We start from the raw sequence: 18,954 nt of genomic DNA, 5'->3' as shown, positions 1-18,954 counted from the left end.
GTAACAGAATCTTTAAATGATGTGGCGCATAGTATAAATGGCAGTTTTCTTCACCTAGGGTGCTTTAGTTTGTCCAGGAGAAAAAAAATGTCTTCTCCCATAGTATAAATCAGGCTTAAAGGAAAGTTCTGGGTTCAATACAAGTTAAGCTCAATCGACAGCATTTGTGGCATAATGTTATTACCACAAAAATTAATTTCAACTCATCTCTCCTTTTCTTTAAAAAAGCAAAAATGGAGGTTACAGTGAGGCACTTACAATGTAAATGAATGGGGCCAATTTTTGGAGGGTTTAAAAGTAAAAATGTGAAGCTTATAATTTTATAAAAGCACTCACATGAATTCTTCTGTTAAAACGTATTATTTGAGCTGTAAAGTTGTTTGAGGGTTTTAGGTTTTGTTGTCATTACATCATCATGGCAACAAAGATGTACATTTTACATAGAAAACGTTAGTCTTTGATTTGATCACACTAAAATCATGTCAACACGCATATTGTTTATGTCTTCTGGCTAAACATTTGAAACGGTGAGTATTTTTAACATAAAAAATTGGCCCCCATTCACTTCCATTGTAAGCTCCTCACTGTAACCCAGATTTTTGCATTTTTTTTTTTTTTAAGAAAAGGAGGGACGAATCAAAATAAATGTTTGTGGTAATGAATATTATGCTACAAATGCTGATGATTGAGCTAAACTTGTATTGAACCCAGAATATTCCTTTAAGTCAGAAGAATCTGAAGGTCTGTAGCAAGTGGATGTAGCTTGAAACATATAGGAGGAGTTATGTTCATTAATTCTGTTTTTTGGTATTTTGGAAAGTCCCAAATCAGTCTAAAGTGTAAAATAGTATGTTAGAACATAATGAACATAATTAAGCTAACATAATTAAGTATAAAAAACATCAGAATTAAGACCAAATGTATTGGATGCTTTGTGGTTGTCAAATGTTAGTTGGACATGTCCATAGTTAATGTGAATAACTACAGTACACTTGTGGTTACTCTGCTAGGAGTATATATATAAATACTACATTATAAACCAATCAGCCACAATATTAAAACCACCTGCCTAATATTGTATAGGTACCCCTCGTGCCACCAAAACAGTTACTGTAGACTTTATCAGTTCGAACCAGTCTGGCCATTCTCTGTTGACCTCTCTCATCAACAAGGTGTTTCCATCCACAGAACTGCACCTCACTGGATGTTTTTTTTTGTTTTTGGGACCATTCTGAGTAAATTCTAGAGACTGTTGTGCGTGAAAAACCAGCCCGTTTGGCACCAACAATCATCCATGCGATTATCTAATCAGCCAATCGTGTGGCTGCAGTGCATAAAATCATGCAGATATGAGTCAAGAGCTTCAGTTAATGTTCACATCAACCATCAAAATGGGGGGAAAATGTGATCTCAGTGATTTGGACCGTGGCATGATTGTTGGTGCCAGACGGGTTGATTTGAGTATTTCTGTAACTGCTGATCTCCTGGGAGTTTCACACACAACAGTCCCTAGAATTTACTCAGAATGGTGCCAAAACAAAAAACATCCAGTGAGGGGTAGTTCTGTGGATGGAAACACCTTGTTGATGAGAGAGGTCAACAGAGAATGGCCAGACTGGTTCGAACTGACAAAGTCTACGGTAACTCAGATAACCGCTCTGTACAATTGTGGTGAGAAGAATAGTATCTCAGAATGCTATTCTGAGGTGCGGGTTGGCGCTGTTTTGGTGGCACGAGGGGGACCTGCACAATATTAGGCTGGTGGTTTTAATGTTGTGGCTGATCGTGTGTATGTATATATTTATTGCTTTTGCTTGGTTTGATACTTTGTATCTGATGCAATAGAATCCATAATTTTTTAAGTTTGGCTTGCTGTTCAAATAACAATTTGCTGTTCAAAGAGCCTTATTACTTAATTATCAATTATCAAACAAACACGTAAATATGTAAATAAATTGTCACGTTTAAAGTAGGTCTGGACTGGAGGACTGACTGAATACAATAAAAGACAATAAAAACTAGACAGTACAGAATGTGACCTAAAATGCAACACAGACTCTACGGTTCTAAATGTGATTGCGTGTATGCACAATTAACCCTTTAAAAATGTGTCAGACATTGTCAATAAACAGCATGTTAGGCACACACATAGACAAAAATTAACCTGACTCTGGGACCTGTGTCCATTTGCTGGGATATAACCTATCTATTTAATTGCATCTGGACTGCATGTGTGTGAGAGTGTGTGTGTGAGTGTCTGTGTGTTTGTGGCATAACGATCTGTCCTGTCGCCTTAAAAGCCTTAACATGCATTTTTACTAACATATATACGTTAAGTGCATACACACACATACACACAAGCACAAAGTGATCTGACAGAATTGGGTCAGTGACCTCACACCCCAGCCCAAAGGGGAGGACACAGGATGTTTGTCCTAAATAACCTGACCTTTACTGACACACGGCATATAGACAGACTTGCATGCATCCGCCTTTAAATTGGACATAAATTGCGCACAATCGCACACACACCCGTAGCAAAGAAAATCACAAATGAGATCTCATTATAATTTCAGTTGTTTCTCCAAGTTCTTTCTTAGATTAGATTAAATGGAGATCAAATGGAAATTTTTGCTTAAGTCTTCTGCTTCTCAGATTTTTCTCCTGAGAAATACTCCAGTAATCTCATGTGTCTCCTGTAGAGTTTCAGAATAATGTCACAAATTGTGCTCAGATTTGTCATCATTTGGTCTCATTTGTGTCTATTTTGATGTTCAATGTAAATTCAATGTAAATTATCTGAACTCAATCATTTCTCAATTCTCCCAAGACCAAATTATCTGAGCTATGCTATCCACATTAATTTGATAGCTCTATGCTATTACTGTACGTCAACAAATGTCTCATTTGATTCTAGTTTTATATTTCCTAAGAAAATTTGACAAAGTTGTTCTTAAATGAAACAGAACCAATAACTCCATGAAGAGCAGCCTCTGAGCAATACGGTTTTCCTGTGGCTATGTATGAGTGTCCTTCATTCCCCTTTACTTGCTTTAATTAATGGCAGAGTTTTTCTTTTACTGTATAATCAAATGCACTCATCTCTCTCTAAATGTGCTGACTATCCATTTACTAACGTACCCCTCCTCCTTGTCTCTCTATCTCTCTCCATTTCACCTCTACACTCCCTCGTTTTTCACTGTCCTCTTTCTGTGCACTCCTTTGTGCTTTCTCTCCTCCTTCAGAGCATAACCACCTGAATAACGCCGCACTTCCTCCTTTGACTCCCGCAATGGCCCTGTCCCAGCCCCACAACAACATGGGCTTCAACAAATACACCTCTCTCAAGGCCATGGGTAAGACACACATACACAGTATCCACATGAACAGCTGTCATGTCTTGTAATGTACACTATAAATGCCACATGTATATGAAGGTCATTTTACCCAGAACCACTGATTAGCATTGCAAATGATTCCCAGTGTCATTGAATCTGAGCTCTCAGGCTGCTGGAAAAGAAAAACACAGCTCCTCTGCATCTCAGATATAAGCACGTTAATCACTTATGCAAATATCACCTCTCACATCAAAAGAAAAACAACCCTGATATGTTAATAAAATTACAGCACAATGACTGTCTGTTGGGTGATCTTAGGAGCATGTACACACATTCTGAGAAGATAGACAGACAGATTGAGAGACATCATTGGGCAATAAGGCTGACAGGAAATCTGCTGGAATGTGAATGAATGTGTGTTCTTTACATCGAATCAATGAAAAACACACCACATGTTGCTTGAGCAATAGCCTGAAAATACAGAAACACACTCAAGGACACATTAATAATCATAAAGCTGGGAAGCAGTTTTGAATTTACACTAATATACCTCATATAAACACAACCACACACACAATTTTAATAACCTTGTTGTACCAAGTGAAAAAACTTATTGCAAACCTGTGATTTTACAAAAAGCCTTGACATATACTGTACAACCCACTGTCCTGTTGTTGTGAAAGTTACTTTGAAACTCTAAAAATACAAGCTGCTAAATAATTTAAAGTAGTTAAACAACAAGCTAAGCTATTGTCAAGGTACCCATCTGAAAATAAATGTTTGCGTTTGGAAAGTTTTTGCATTGAAACTACTAAAGAGGGCAATGTCAGATTATATCATTTATTTAAAAATCAGGTTAGTATTTACAATATCTGACTCAAACACAATGAGTACCAAACAGATACATTTACTCTAAATACAGCAAAAAAAAAAACAAACAAACAAAAAAAAAATTTATGAAATGGATAATTTTGTAATTACAGAACCCCTATTTAAACTGGAGCATGCATGCTATTAGCCTACATTTGACTATATATATTACGTGTACATTTTTTAAAGAAAATAGTGAGACCGCTAGCATTTGTAACATAGCCTAATGGTCCACCATAACACAGGAAGTCAGGATAAACACAATTTGCGCTATTTAAAATTGACTGGCTATTAAAAAAAAAAAAAAAAAAAAAAATGGGAATAGGAAATAAACTAAAATAAATACGAAAATAAACTCTTGTGCCTGCCTTACAGTACACTGAAGTTGGACTTGAGCTCTAGAGCAGATGAATTTCTTTATTAGGGTCTGAATGTCTGTTCTGTTTGAGAAATTTTGATTTGGATGAACACAAAAAAATCTGAAATTCGGTTTTGTGCCATCAGATTTTTAGCTACAGTTCATCTCCTGCGCCAGGGCCACACGTGTGTGCGTCAATGAAGAGGAAAGATATGATGCACTTATCCTGTTTCGAGAAAGAAATCATAAAATGTTAAATGAAAACTATTTAATTAAAGCATAGGTTTATAGCTTGCTTAAGTTATATTTAAATGCCTTACTGAATGTGTTCCTTTGGAAAAAAAACAATTGAGTAAATGCACACCCACTAAATGTAGAAGTTATTGCATAAATATATGAAGGAATCATATATAAAACACAACACAAAATGCAAGCTTATTAATTGAAGTGTTGGACAATAAATAAGCTTCTATTTTGAGTTATTTTCCCCCCCTTTATTGAAAGTGTAAAATGTATTGTTTTGTTTTTTTAACTGCTGGGCGATATTTAATGAAATATGTTCACAATATTATACAAAAATCGCTATTTCCAATTACATCGTCAAGCCCCCTGCCCCCACTGCCTAAGGGTGTATTTTTGCTTTATTGATTTTGCTCTCAAAATTAAATTAATTTAAACATGAAAAACATTCAAATTGCACTTCAAACTAATCGAAAAAGCTATTAAAATATGAAGAGGTCAAAACATTCGTAGGCCTATATTTAACCATCTCTCATTTGCCGTCACGCAAGTATCCGTCTACAACAACAGGTGGAAAATAACTTATACAAATTAAGATCTAAAGACAATTATAAAAGTAAACATAATAATAATGATAATTGAAATATAAATAAATTTTAGGTTCAAGGTGCTGCAGCACCCCCAGCACACCCACTTCCCACATTCCTGCAATGGAATGTAACAAAAAACAGCAATGTAGCATTCTGTCAAGATACACTGCTACTTATTTTAAAAAAGAACTTGTTATTCGAAAAGGACACTGTCTTGAAAACATTAGAGATACTGTCATGCTACTGAAACATGTAGTTAATTTACTAGTATCAGTACGTTTAGTTAGTTACTCTGCAACATATATCAAACTGTATACATCAAGTTGAAGTTCAACGGCAAAACCTTTTAACAATGTGTGCAGAAGAATTAACATATTCCTTTGGTGATCCACTCAACATACACTATATTGCCAAAAGTATTCGCTCACCCATCCAAATAATTGAATTCAGGTGTTCCAATCACTTCCATGGCCACAGGTGTATAAAATGAAGCACCTAGGCATGCAGACTGCTTCTACAAACATTTGTGAAAGAATGGGCCGCTCTCAGGAGCTCAGTGAATTCCAGCGTGGTGCTGTGATAGGATGCCACCTGTGCAACAAGTCTAGTCGTGAAATTTCATCGCTACTAAATATTCCACAGTCAACTGTCAGTGGTATTATAACAAAGTGGAAGCGATTGGGAATGACAGCAACTCAGCCACGAAGTGGTAGGCCATGTAAAATGACAGAGCGGGGTCAGCGGATGCTGAGGCGCATAGTGCGCAGAGGTCACCAACTTTCTGCAGAGTCAATCGCTACAGACCTCCAAAGTTCATGTGGCCTTCAGATTATCTCAAGAACAGTGTGTAGAGAGCTTCATGGAATGGGTTCCATGGCCGAGCAGCTGCATCCAAGCTATACATCACCAAGTGCAATGCAAAGCGTCGGATGCAGTGGTGTAAAGCACGCCGCCACTGGACTCTAGAGCAATGGAGATGCGTTCTCTGGAGTGACGAATCACGCTTCTCCATCTGGCAATCTGATGGACGAGTCTGGGTTTGGCAGTTGCCAGGAGAACGGTACTTGTCTGACTGCATTGTGCCAACTGTGAAGTTTGGTGGAGGGGGGGGATTATGGTGTGGGGTTGTTTTTCAGGAGCTGGGCTTGGCCCCTTAGTTCCAGTGAAAGGAACTCTGAATGCTTCAGCATACCAAGAGATTTTGGACAATTCCATGCTCCCAACTTTGTGGGAACAGTTTGGGGATGGCCCCTTCCTGTTCCAACATGACTGCGCACCAGTGCACAAAGCAAGGTCCATAAAGACATGGATGAGCGAGTTTGGTGTGGAAGAACTTGACTGGCCCGCACAGAGTCCTGACCTCAACCCGATAGAGCACCTTTGGGATGAATTAGAGCGAAGACTGCGAGCCAGGCCTTCTCATCCAACATCAGTGTCTGACCTCACAAATGCGCTTCTGGAAGAATGGTCAAAAATTCCCATAAACACACTCCTAAACCTTGTGGAAAGCCTTCCCAGAAGAGTTGAAGCTGTTATAGCTGCAAAGGGTGGGCCGACGTCATATTAAACCCTATGGATTAAGAATGGGATGTCACTTAAGTTCATATGCGTCTAAAGGCAGATGAGCGAATACTTTTGGCAATATAGTGTATCTGGAGAGCTAATTTAGCCCTCCGATAATTATTGGTATTCAAAATAAATACATATATATGCTGAATTCCGGAAAATGACCTTCTGCGAGTTCCCTGAAAAAAAGCAAATGTCCAGTTCTGGCCTTTTTGGCTCACAGCAAATAATGGCATATGAAAAATTATGACATCAAGAGGAAAAGATTATATTCAGTATTACTGTTAAATAAATGACAATGCATATCGAGAGAGCTATTTCTTAAACCACCTGCCACTTGGATTGTGTTGATAGGACACATTTACAATTCAATGTGTTTCAAACTACATACGAGAACTATACACTCAAACACACGTACAGATTGGATGCCAACGGGGTTGCGCTTGTGTCAGAATGCTGGTCACTTGGCTCAGCTGGCTGGCACATGCATATGCAAATTAATGTTTTTCTGGTTCTGCAAGTTCTCTCCTCTACGTTTTTTTTTTTTTTTTTTTGGTTGCACATGTAATGTTTATTTGTGTTTTTTCTTTTCTTAATTTAGACTGTGTACTGTATAGCTATTGTGGGCTATTAATTATGTAAAATCGGAACATCCAAGAGAAAAAGAGGGATAACACACACAAATATGGAGCGGTATTTCGTTTTTTTCCTCTTGAAATGATGTCTAGATACACATAGCCACACACTCCCTGGCACAATGTTTTCTGTTGGATTACTGCTTTTGGAGTGCTCAAGGTGGATCAACCCTAACTGTGCTGGCAAAGTCAGAGAGAGGATGGAGAGGGTTCAACAGGGCAAGTGGAGGGGAAGATGAGCAGATGAGGCTAGGAACGGAGGAGAACATGCACAGTGGGAGGGGGTGTAATGAATAGGGTCAGAGCCAAAGTGTGGCAGATGCCTAAGACAGTTTCAAAGCACCATCTTAATTAAAGAGTAATGATAGTAAAGACTCTGATATAGAGAAAGAGATAAACGAAGAAAAAATAGAGCAAGGAAAGTGAGAGAGATAAAGAAAGGTAGCAAAAAAAAATTGGTAGCGATGAGGGGAAGCTGGACAGCATGAAAAAAATAGAAGAAATGGACAGAGAGGACATTTGTTGGAACATTTGCCGTCTGTTCATTAGTTTGATGCATATGTTAGCTCTCTTAACACTTCCTGTGTGTGACATTATCAGGCTGTTATCTCACGTTCTCTCCCGTTGCAATGCCTGATCCTCTGTGAGCAGCAATCATGCACACACACACACACACACACACACACACACACACACGTTTACTTGGCTGTATAAATGAGGACATATTATAGACATTTATTGTTATTATATAAAGCAAATTCAAGTACAGACTAGCCCAAACCCAAACCCTACCACTAAAATAAAACTGCAATTTAGGAATGGAAATAACTTGAATTTATTTATTTATTGTTTTTATTTATTTTTTATTTTTTTATCTGTTCATCCTCTCTTGCTCATAAGCAGTGTAATAGACTCTTAGAGTCCTTCACTATAAACACTATAAATAATTCATGCCCGCTCGACACACGCTCCCTGCATCACCTCTTCACTGGACTTTTAAGTATACTCTTGGATTCTTTAGTTCCTCTCTTCTTCAAATTTCAAATCAAAACACACCCAAATTAAAAGAAACATGAAGGTGCTACTAACTGATGCGCTCACTTGAAGATTAAAAACAAAAAGAATTAATATGAGCTAATCTACATGTCTAAACATATTAGCACATTACTGCTTGATTTACTGTCCACAAATTAGGAAACAATTACCATCCTCATTTGACTCAATTTTGTCACATCTCCACACACTTAAGTTGTATAGTGAAGAGATATGGGTTTTGCCGTGAGCATATGTTATACTGTCACCCTTCAGGATTTATTTTGCCCTAGTAAACTGATTGTAATACTAACCGACATTTGCTCGTGCACAACTACAAACAATGCGCTCCTCCATACTGATGCAGTCACCATGGTAACCATTGTTACCACTTGGCTTGATTTTAAGTATCTAATGCAATGACATTTAAAAATACTGTGTGTACAGTAGGTGTGAAAGTAAGTGACCAAAAGTGCCCAAATTGTTTTGGGGGGGGGGGCACAGTACATTTGAGAGAACATACACACACAGAAATTGCACTACACGCTTGTGTGCCTTGTCAGCATCTGTTTGCCTTACGCATTGGACATGACTCAATCGATAGCGAGGCAAGTTGGTATAGGATGGCAGGAAGGAAAACTCAAAACAGGAGACAAAAATTTCAAAACAGCGAAGCAAGGTTGTTTATTTCTGAAGGCAGTGAAGCGAGTGCCCTCTCTGCAGCTGGCAGCGCTGAGCACAGATGGGTTAATTCAACGAGACAGGCTTAAAGGCTAGCTCTCCTCTGTCATCTGTTGCTAACATGCTAACCAAATTCAACCTTGTACAGAATTAAATAACCAGCCTAACCTATACTGCTCATAACAAATAGAATATATCCAACAACTGATTCTTCTCATGCTGTATCAACACTATAGGTAACCTGTTTTACCATACTTGTATGTGTCTATGCATCTATAAATTTTTACTGGAAATTTTCTGGGTTCACAATTTCAAACACAGTCTGGTTTCAGAACATCCAAAGTACATATATTTTTTTCTATGACCCAGTGCTATGACCCAGTGCTGCTTCAAGTGAACGTATGTGTGTGGCATGATGTAAAAGTGCCATTGGCAGGCTCATGTCGCACTCAATGACCCTGTACTCCAGGTGATTTACTCATTAGTTCTTTTGAATACTAAATATAGCAGTGATAGTTAGTGACACACACATGCAGTGAGGTTTGTACGGTACATAAAATATGTCAATCTAGATGGTATAATAATGGGTTTCAAAGAAATTACAGCTAATAGGGGGAAAAAATTGTCTCTTGTTTATTTTTGCCTTTCCCCATTGCAGATACGACAGCTAGGGACTACTACCCCAAGAGCTACCACATGATGGAATACACACACCGTCAACCCTCGCCTGCAACCTTCCAACCCATCGCTTTCCACCCCAAAGACAAACCTTTCCTACCCCCTCCAGACATCCATACTCCTTTGGCCATCACCATCACGTCAGCCCAAGTCCCCAAGCCCAAAATCTCTAAGACCAGCACTCACCCACTCACCACCAGCTCGGCCTTCAAAGTCTGGGACCCCAGTAAGAGCCACATCCAACACCAGGTCCCTCTTATGTCCCAGCAGCAGCCACCAATGTCCCAACCTAACAGTCGGCGCCAGGCCTTCTCCACCAAGCGGCAGTTTAGCATTGAGACTCTTCCGGAATTGTTCTCCCAGCCCCTAGGGTACGGACAGTCTCCGCACCTCCACCCTAAACACAAGGGACTGCCCACAAACAGCAAGACAGAAGTCACGGTGTGAGGTGGGGTGGCGTGGAAAGATGGACAAAAAGGGATCATGAAGAGAGAGAACACAGAATAGCATGACTGTGATTAGACTGGATGTGAAAGCGTCAAAACATGTGCTTCAGTTATATATATTATTATCTTTCCTCCTTGTTACTGTTTTAACTAGATATATTTTCATCGTACTATAATACCAAGAGCAACAGAGGAAAATGTTGCATGGTATTGACTCTGATTCTTGATGGAACCTGTTTTCCTGGAAAAATCTGGCCTGTTTTTCTTGTTACCTTGGCCTTCTGAAATCTCCTGTGGCCCAGACCCATGTGTCCAATAGCAAAGGTCAGAGGGTTGGAGTCCTGTACCTCAGGAGCTTTCACACCCTCCTAGACAAGGCCATTGTGCTGTCAGCTTCCATCAACCAGCAACTGTCACACGGTGAGACATTATTCAGACAATTCCGACCACATAAGACAAAGAACAGGCATAACGCATTAGGAAGAGGACAGTGGAGAAACCAAGGTGTCCTGGGAGAGAGAAGGAGAGAGAAAGAGAGTTTCAAGTATTGGGAGGGCCAAGGGTTTGAAATTTATGTAGACCAAGGACTAGATGTAACTGGCAAAGTTCTCTTCCCAAGGTCTCTTTAATTCAACACCTTGTGGTCAAAGAATGCATTCCGATGTTCATCCTGGGAGCAATCCGCCAACATCGCTTCAGTCATAGTTATTTTGGCTGTTTCTATTTCAAACCCTTGTTCGAGACACACCACAGGTAAAGACAAGGTCAATGAGCATGTATCCCCCTACAGATAGACCTCAAGAGGAACATTGCCAGGGACAAAAGTCGCCCGCAGAGATAAAGTGCCATAGTGAAAGAGGAGAACACATCTAGGTGAAATAGTCTACCAATGTCATAAGTAGCACTGCCAAATATACTTTAATCTGTCCCATTAGTATCCTTTGCAATATCTGTGAAACAACTTGCTTCCTTTGAATTATCTGAATGTAAATAGTTATCCTTTTTGTGAGAGCAAGTTTTGGTCCTATTATACCAGGTCTGGTATGGCCAAGTCTAGCATGCAGTAGCAATACCATTATCATATTGTATCATCCTAATAATGTACATGGAAAAGTGCTGGGCATCAGTTTTAGGCTGTAAGCCATAAAGCCTCAGAGCACAAGATCTGTGAGTTAGATGTATTCGGGTTTGCTCCAGGGACCAGGGATAATAGTAGCAATTCTAGACTTATCGGTACTTTCCAGCCAGGAGCCAAGTGACTGATGAGCACAGCTCCCAAACTCACTCTCTCTTTGCCACTCCAAGCTGTGCCCAACCAGGCTTCTGGCCACCACACTGCCACAGAACAACAGGGGGCGCTATAATTGATGCCGGCCCATGTCTAATACAACCTATCCAAACACACATTTTCCCATGTTGCCTCTAGACTCATAATATCTCTTGTTTCCATTCTTGTCTTTCTTTATTCAACAGTGGTTTCAAAGTAGATTCCAAATGTGAGACCACGAAATGTAACAAAAATAGACTTGCAAACTGCACCATTTACCAACTTTAAGGAGGCCTGGGTCGATTGTCCGATGGCAACATCTCTTGACTTAAAATCATAATAAACCATCTGTTTACCCAGCAAACAGCTGTGAGTCCAAACATTAGCAAGTACCCTTTGTTTGAGCAGCCTAGTGAGCAACAGAAGAGATTTAACGGGCCGATGACATCTAATGTATGAGCCTCCTAGGGACTATTACAGAGTGTGAAATGTTCAAGGATAGAGTTTAATAGAACTGCTGCTTAGGGCTGCTTCTAAATAAAACCACCATATTGCGAGAAGCAGAGAAGGATTATTGAACTCAGAAGAATGAGGCAACACTCTTGTAGCAGTACAAAGCATCCCTTTTGGAACAGTAGATTGCATTACAGTCAATGCAGTACACTTTACAGCAATTGGGCCGGTAATGAACTATGACAAAAAGACGAAAAAAGAACAAAACAAGTAGCTCCATCTCTCTCTCTCTTTCTACCCTCTCCAGCTTCATTTTGGAAATAAATTTTACTTCTGGACCAATTCCAGGGACAGCAGCTCCAAAAATAGCATGGCAATACAATTACTGCATGTTCCTGGATGGATATTTTCGACCATTTAATAGATGTGAGGTTGTTTCAACATGTTCTCATAGGTCAAACAAGAAAATGATGCTTCATTCTGTCTCCGTGGCAGACGCTTCCAGGGTGGCATTGGGTTTCAGGGGCCAAACCCTGGAGGACAGACACAGCCGTCAGCTCTCCTGGCACAAAGATGCCAAGCGATGCCAAGGTAAACCAGCTACACAGCACTTGGCCTGAACTGGAGCCACATTGCATGCTGTGAGGTCATGAATACTGTCTTTGAGACACACTTGGAAATAATGGAGCTTATTTTCCTCCAGTGAAAATCAAACCAGTGTCAAAGCGCTCTTAGGGATGGTCGAAACATGGTCTCTTGCTGAATCAAATGAGGAATAAGATCCAGGAATAAACTACTGTATGAATCTTATTTTTGACTTTAGCTCCATGAACCATTGGATTGGTCAATTAACCATTTAAAACTGTGGAGGTTTAGGACCTACAATGAAAATCAAAGAAGGTTGAGTACATGGACATCTGCTACACAAAAAATACAAGGTGTAAATATTAGTTTTTGCTTCCAAATACCATTTCAGACAAGTGTGAAGACATTCTTCAGTGGTTATTTAAAACCACCCAATAAGCCTAAGACATTTGTTTCTGTTTTCTTCTTAAAATGAGTGTTCTACCTGCGATGTGAATGCCACTGGGTAGCATTTTATCTTTAGCAATACATTATGTACTTTTTACTGTTTATGTACTATTTGCAATGTTGTCTTTTTTTGTACCGTAAGCGCTATTGGAAATAGCGTCAAGCCTGCCACAGTTGACAACCATTTTACGAAGATAAAGTGCTTCCGAATTTTAATTAACTTCTAATACCTTCCTTACTAACTTAATGCTATAGTTCACCAAAAAAAATTAAAGTTCTGTCATTTACTCTTTTTTGTTTTTTTTTAAATGTGTGTGTGTGTGGGGGGGGGATGTTAGGGGGTTCTGCCTAACATCTCTTTTTGTGTTCCATGAAAGAAAGAAAGTCATACAGATTTGAAACAATATAGTAATTGAGTAAAAGACAAAATGTACATTTTTAGGTGAACTGTTGCTTTAAAAGATGACTTGCCATATTTGAATCTTGCGCTATATGTATAGAGCATATGCTTTATTTAATCATTTTTACAAGATGTATTATAACCAATGCTTGAATGACATCTTAGTTACCAGTCCAGAGACATGTAATATGTGTATTGGAGATTCAAATTGTTTCAATTTGTTTGGTGGTACGTTTGAATGCTTTATTCTTATGCACTGTTTTAAACTGTGTATTTTGTCTATGTATAATTTGGTTGAATTATACTAAGGGCTTTTAAAAGAAGCACAGTATGTGCTCTTAACAGGAGTTGCCCCTTAAGTACTGATCTAGTTCCAACAATTTTCAATAGAATTTTCAAGGCAGCCTTTAACTCAGGCTGTGCATTATAAACTCACATGACCCCTCCTCGCAACAAAACGCAAACATTTTGTCCAACACAGCAAAAAGAAGATGCTCCCTCCTTGAGTTAACAGGGACTTTTCTTGTTTGGACCCTGAAAGTATATGCAAACACGTTTTAAGGAGAGAGCATGTGAGAACTTATCAGAGGAACGATAAAGACATTTGGAATCACTGATCTTGCTCTCTGATTGAACTTACCAGCATTTAAGGAAATCCAAAGCCAGCTACAGAATTGCAGTTTGATCCTAATTAATATTCACCCTCTCACAAGGTTACATCATCAATAAAGAGAACAACAGGAAGAGTAATTATGCTTGCTTGTTAACTTAAAGAGCCAGGGTTTTTTTTTCTTCCCCACAATACCTGGCATTGACAAATATCCCCTGTCTCAGTAGTTATGTTCCATTTTCATGTTTACTGGTTATATACTGATTATATGTTTTTTCATACAAAATAAATGAATAAATAAATAAGCAAAAAGTTAAATATGTAAATATTATGTAACATTTGTAAGTTTATGATGTGAATATAAAGTAGCACACACCGTCTCACAAACACATGTGCGTGTACTGTACACACACAAGAGATGAGCTTGAAAGCCCCGCCAACAACTCTCATTGGTCCAAAATCCCGTTGCACACAACTGCATAATGAACATCAAATATGTTCTGATTCACTTTCAGTTTGGACAGATTTGGAAACTTCACCCAGCAATTTGATTACAAGGTTAGGGGGGCAGTTCACGCTGTAAAACACTGAGCACCGAGCACATCGTTTTTCTTCTAACTCTTTATATGTCGCCTTTCATCTTCTCACTTAACAGAGTGCAACAGTTTGGTTCTACAAGTCAAAATGTAATTCATCGTTTCAATAGGGGCATTGATTTTTTTACTATAGCTTATAAACCTTTAAACACAGATGTACCGTGAGCTCAGAGGTTGTAAAATCGATGATATGTGCCTCTTATGAAGCCATTAGTCGGCGTTATGTCAACTTAATAAAAAACAAATCACGTTTAATATTGGAATTTATGGTGAAGACCTTATTCCTCAGTTTCTGCTGAGAAAGATTCAACAATCAGAGAATCCCAGCAAACAAAGCACACCAAAAAAGCTCTGCAAATGACGCAATGAAGTCGTATTCCCTACACTCTAAAACTACTTATAAATTTGCATATATCTGAATATTTTGCAATAAATTTCATAATATCGATTTTATACTTAAAATCAACAACTTTTAATTAATAGTTTTATATTTTTTCAACATTTTTAATTAGATTATATCATTCAAATGCTTCATGTGATTGTAGTTCATTCCCTTATAAAAAACAGTAAGTACACAGTCTTGTACCTTTGTCTTTTCATCCGATTTTCAAATCTGTTTTTGTTTCAAATCAAAATTTGTAATGTTGTGATTTACCTCAGAGCTGGTTGGTTTGGTTCATCACTTAGAACTCTTTTACTAAGGATTTTAAGAAATCCCTATAGAAAAAAATGCATGGGAAAAATACTTCCGGAACCAAGACGGTTGAAAAAATGGACGGCACTGTTGCACTCTTATGCTCTACAGATAGACACAAATGCACATACAGGACCTGTAGGACCTGGGCATGCATGCAGTGTAGAGAGGTTTGTTGATAAATAAGTGTGATCTAGTTTTTGTCACACCACTCACTTGCAGTGTAGACACGGTGTTAAATGTAAGTTGATTATAGTCTCTCTCTTTTGCTTTCCTTTTCTCTTGTTTCTGTTTGTTCCTCCATCTAACTCTCTCTCTCTCTCCATGGGGACAGTGGGTGATACAAATCTTAGCCGTCAGTGATATCTAAGTTAATATGGGTCTCCAGGGGCTGCAGAGAGAGACAGAGAGAGAGAGAAAGAGAAATGGATAATACAGTACATGATGATGAAGAGCTGTGGGTGGAGGGAGGGAGAAGGATCTGTCATCCTCTTCTCTCGTTTCCATGTACTTCATCTCTTTTGCTTGTCTAATGCCCCATTTCCATATCTGCCATGTATTTTTTTCTCCTTAAGTCTGGTTGCACTTTAAGCAGACGCTAAATAATTCAGAGAAGTAAAATTTGCAGGATGGCGAAAGAGAGACACACAGTCACAGAAACAGAGTGCTGCAGAGAGCTCATGAAAGACTGTCGAGATTCAAAAGCAAAAAAAATAAAAAATACCTGTTCAATCCATGCAAGTGTTTGGGAATAATCTCAATGTACAATGTTTTTAAAAGCATTTGTTGACTGTTAAAAAGGTCTTAGGTCAGGGAAGCTTAGGCTCGACATTAAAGCAATAGTTAATCCAAAAATTATGTCCTCAATTACTCACCCTCATGTTGCTCCAAACCCATTTGACTTGCTTTCTTCTGTGGAAATCAAATGGCACCATTCACTTTTCTTGCATATTTTTTTTTTTTTTTTCCACACAATGAAAGTGAATGGTGAATGAGGTTGTCATTTTGCCTACTATCTTATTTTGTGTACTGTACCAGAGAAGAAAGTCATACAGGTCTGGAACAACATGAGAGTGAGTAAATGATGACAACATTTTGGGTGAACTATCCCTTTAAAACTTTAAAGGCCATAGCTACAGATCCAATGATTCAATAAAACAATTGTTATAACTGTCAGATAGAAAGAGTTATGTAAGAGTTTGCTGTTAGGTACGCATGAGATAAACTTTATTCAGTAAATTGTGATTAATATTATTATTATTATTATGAAACCAATTTTTACTATAAGCAGTGAACATTATGAACATCTGGTAGTGCATATTTTGATGTTAATAATGACAAGGACAGCGATGATGATAAAGATGCTGATGATATCAACAGTGACCATGCCGACACAACAGCAAAGACAATGCCAACTGTTTCTACAACACTAATAGCAATTTATAAGGAAAGACATGATCAAACTGATTTAATGGCTTTTTAAGCATCTCTTTCTAACAGAAACATTGTAAAGTGTTCTTTGTATAAACTTGTTTAAAAAATAAAAGGCAGAGTGAAATACACTTATGGACTGATTCTGATCATTTATTCCATACAATGCTAGATGGGGATCTGTCATTCTTATGTATGTCTGCAATTTCTGGGAATATCTACTAAAAAAACATCATTCAACCTATCCATAATGATAGATAGATAGATAATAATAGATAATAGATAGATCATAATAGAAAGTGTATATAGATAGAGAACTGTATAGACAGGCATTGTGGTTTTACATAAGAGTTTTGTGCTAGATGCAGAGGGTCTCATGAAGCCAGACTTTCGAATATCGGTATAAAGTCTGATCCACTTTGCAGCCTATTCTGGATAAGAACCGCCCACTCTTTTAAAAATCTAGTTTAAAACACATGCATCAAAAGTAAATAGAAATTTAACATTTGTGCCCATGTTGCTTTCATACAATTTTGAAAAACATTTATAGTACGAAAAAAAAAAAAAATGTCAAAAGATGTAACCATAAGTAAAAGGCATTAAATACATGTCAGTGTACACAACATTAATTTAAATAAAGTTTCAAGGCAAGGTATTTTTTTCTTCTTCTTCGAAATATCATGGTTTTTTGAGCACAAATGCCAACAAAGTTTCTTAAGGTTACTTCATTTGACCTGAACAAAATGTGCCTTATTATAAAAATGTCAAAGAATCCATATTTTTTTAAAACCTTGCAGTCATGAGGGTCTAAAGGCGTCCTTTCTGGTTTATGGTTGTTACATGACAACAAAATATAAACCTGGATGTTGGTTACACCACCTGATGTTAATTTTTTTAATATTGATAATATCTTAATAATAATAATTAAATAATAATAAAATTATTAAATTATTAAAATTAAAATAAATAATAAAAGACAATTCCAAACTACTTGTGCCAACATTTTTTTTTTTTTTTTTTTTTTTAAGACTTTAAGCCTTCAGTGAAACATTTACTATATTATTGGTATTACGGGTTAATTGGGTTAATCAGAAACAAACAAAGCAGAATATGAAGGCTGTACTCAAGGTCATGTAATTTTCTTGCTACCAAGGATTTCAAACAAACCTAAATATTGTTCAAAGATTTGATACCACAATATTTGCAAACTCTGGTGAATCCATAGACTAATTCTTCCTTGGGTTAGCTTATTGTAGCAGCCTGGTACCTTTAAAACACAGTTTTGTTTCTAGATGGCCTGAAAAAAGCCAGTGTACTGTGACTCCAGGAAACTGTGCCAGCCAATCAGAGTGGAACCTGTTATTTTAGACAACTTTTGGCTGAGATTAGCATTCCAGTGGCTGATAGAATGAATTGGTGCATAAACCATAAACCTTCTCAACATATTTATTACAAACAACAAAATCTCTCTCTCTCTCTCTCTCTCTCTCTCTCTCTCTCTCTCTCTCTCTCTCTCTCTCTCTCTCACACACACACACACACAGGTTTGTTTCACTATATAAGTGAAAATATCTTATAGACTTCCATTACTTTCATAGCAATTTCATGGTTAATCATATTTTTTATCCCTAAACCTAACCCTCACAGAAACCTGTGCACATCAGTAGATTTAAGGCTAAACAAGATTTGGCCAATTTGTGGGCCTTTTCTTTTTTTTTTTTTTTTTTTTTAACTAGTGAGGCCCACCGAAAATGTCCTCACTAGTGGGTTTTCAACAAGTTTCACTATATTAGTGAGGACAATGGCACTCACAAATACAGTGAAACCTACACACACACACACACACTTAGGGCCTTTAGTTGGAAAAGGACACTTGGATATAGACTTGAATGCAAACAACAACCTGCAGAACAAAAACACATATTACATACAGTACATAGTGTATACTTGTTGTTTTTTTATATATATATAAAATATAACTTTGGGAGAGAAACAAACCAAAATTCAAGGTTTTCAGTGAGAAACAACTTAAATTTC

General features: G+C 37.8%; 1 protein-coding gene across 3 annotated transcripts in view; it reads left to right on the top strand.

The window, feature by feature from the left end:
- Positions 1-17,042, top strand: part of LOC127450155 (protein shisa-9-like) — a 118,097-nt gene extending 101,055 nt beyond the window's left edge. For 2 of the 3 annotated variants that reach the window (XM_051713998.1, XM_051713997.1), the window contains 2 exons: positions 3,246-3,356; positions 9,969-17,042. In XM_051713998.1, coding sequence (XP_051569958.1) covers positions 3,246-3,356; positions 9,969-10,435 — 578 coding nt within the window. In that variant the 3' untranslated portion in view covers positions 10,436-17,042. The remainder of the gene's footprint in view (positions 1-3,245; positions 3,357-9,968) is intronic. The other variant, XR_007898922.1, reaches the window with a different exon arrangement.
- The last annotated feature ends 1,912 nt before the right edge of the window (positions 17,043-18,954 follow it).

Source organism: Myxocyprinus asiaticus, chromosome 13 (genome assembly GCF_019703515.2).
Source record: "Myxocyprinus asiaticus isolate MX2 ecotype Aquarium Trade chromosome 13, UBuf_Myxa_2, whole genome shotgun sequence".
Taxonomy (NCBI): Eukaryota; Metazoa; Chordata; class Actinopteri; order Cypriniformes; family Catostomidae; genus Myxocyprinus; species Myxocyprinus asiaticus.
The sequence above is the reverse complement of the archived record's forward strand: the minus strand, read 5'-3'. Positions and strand labels throughout refer to the sequence as shown.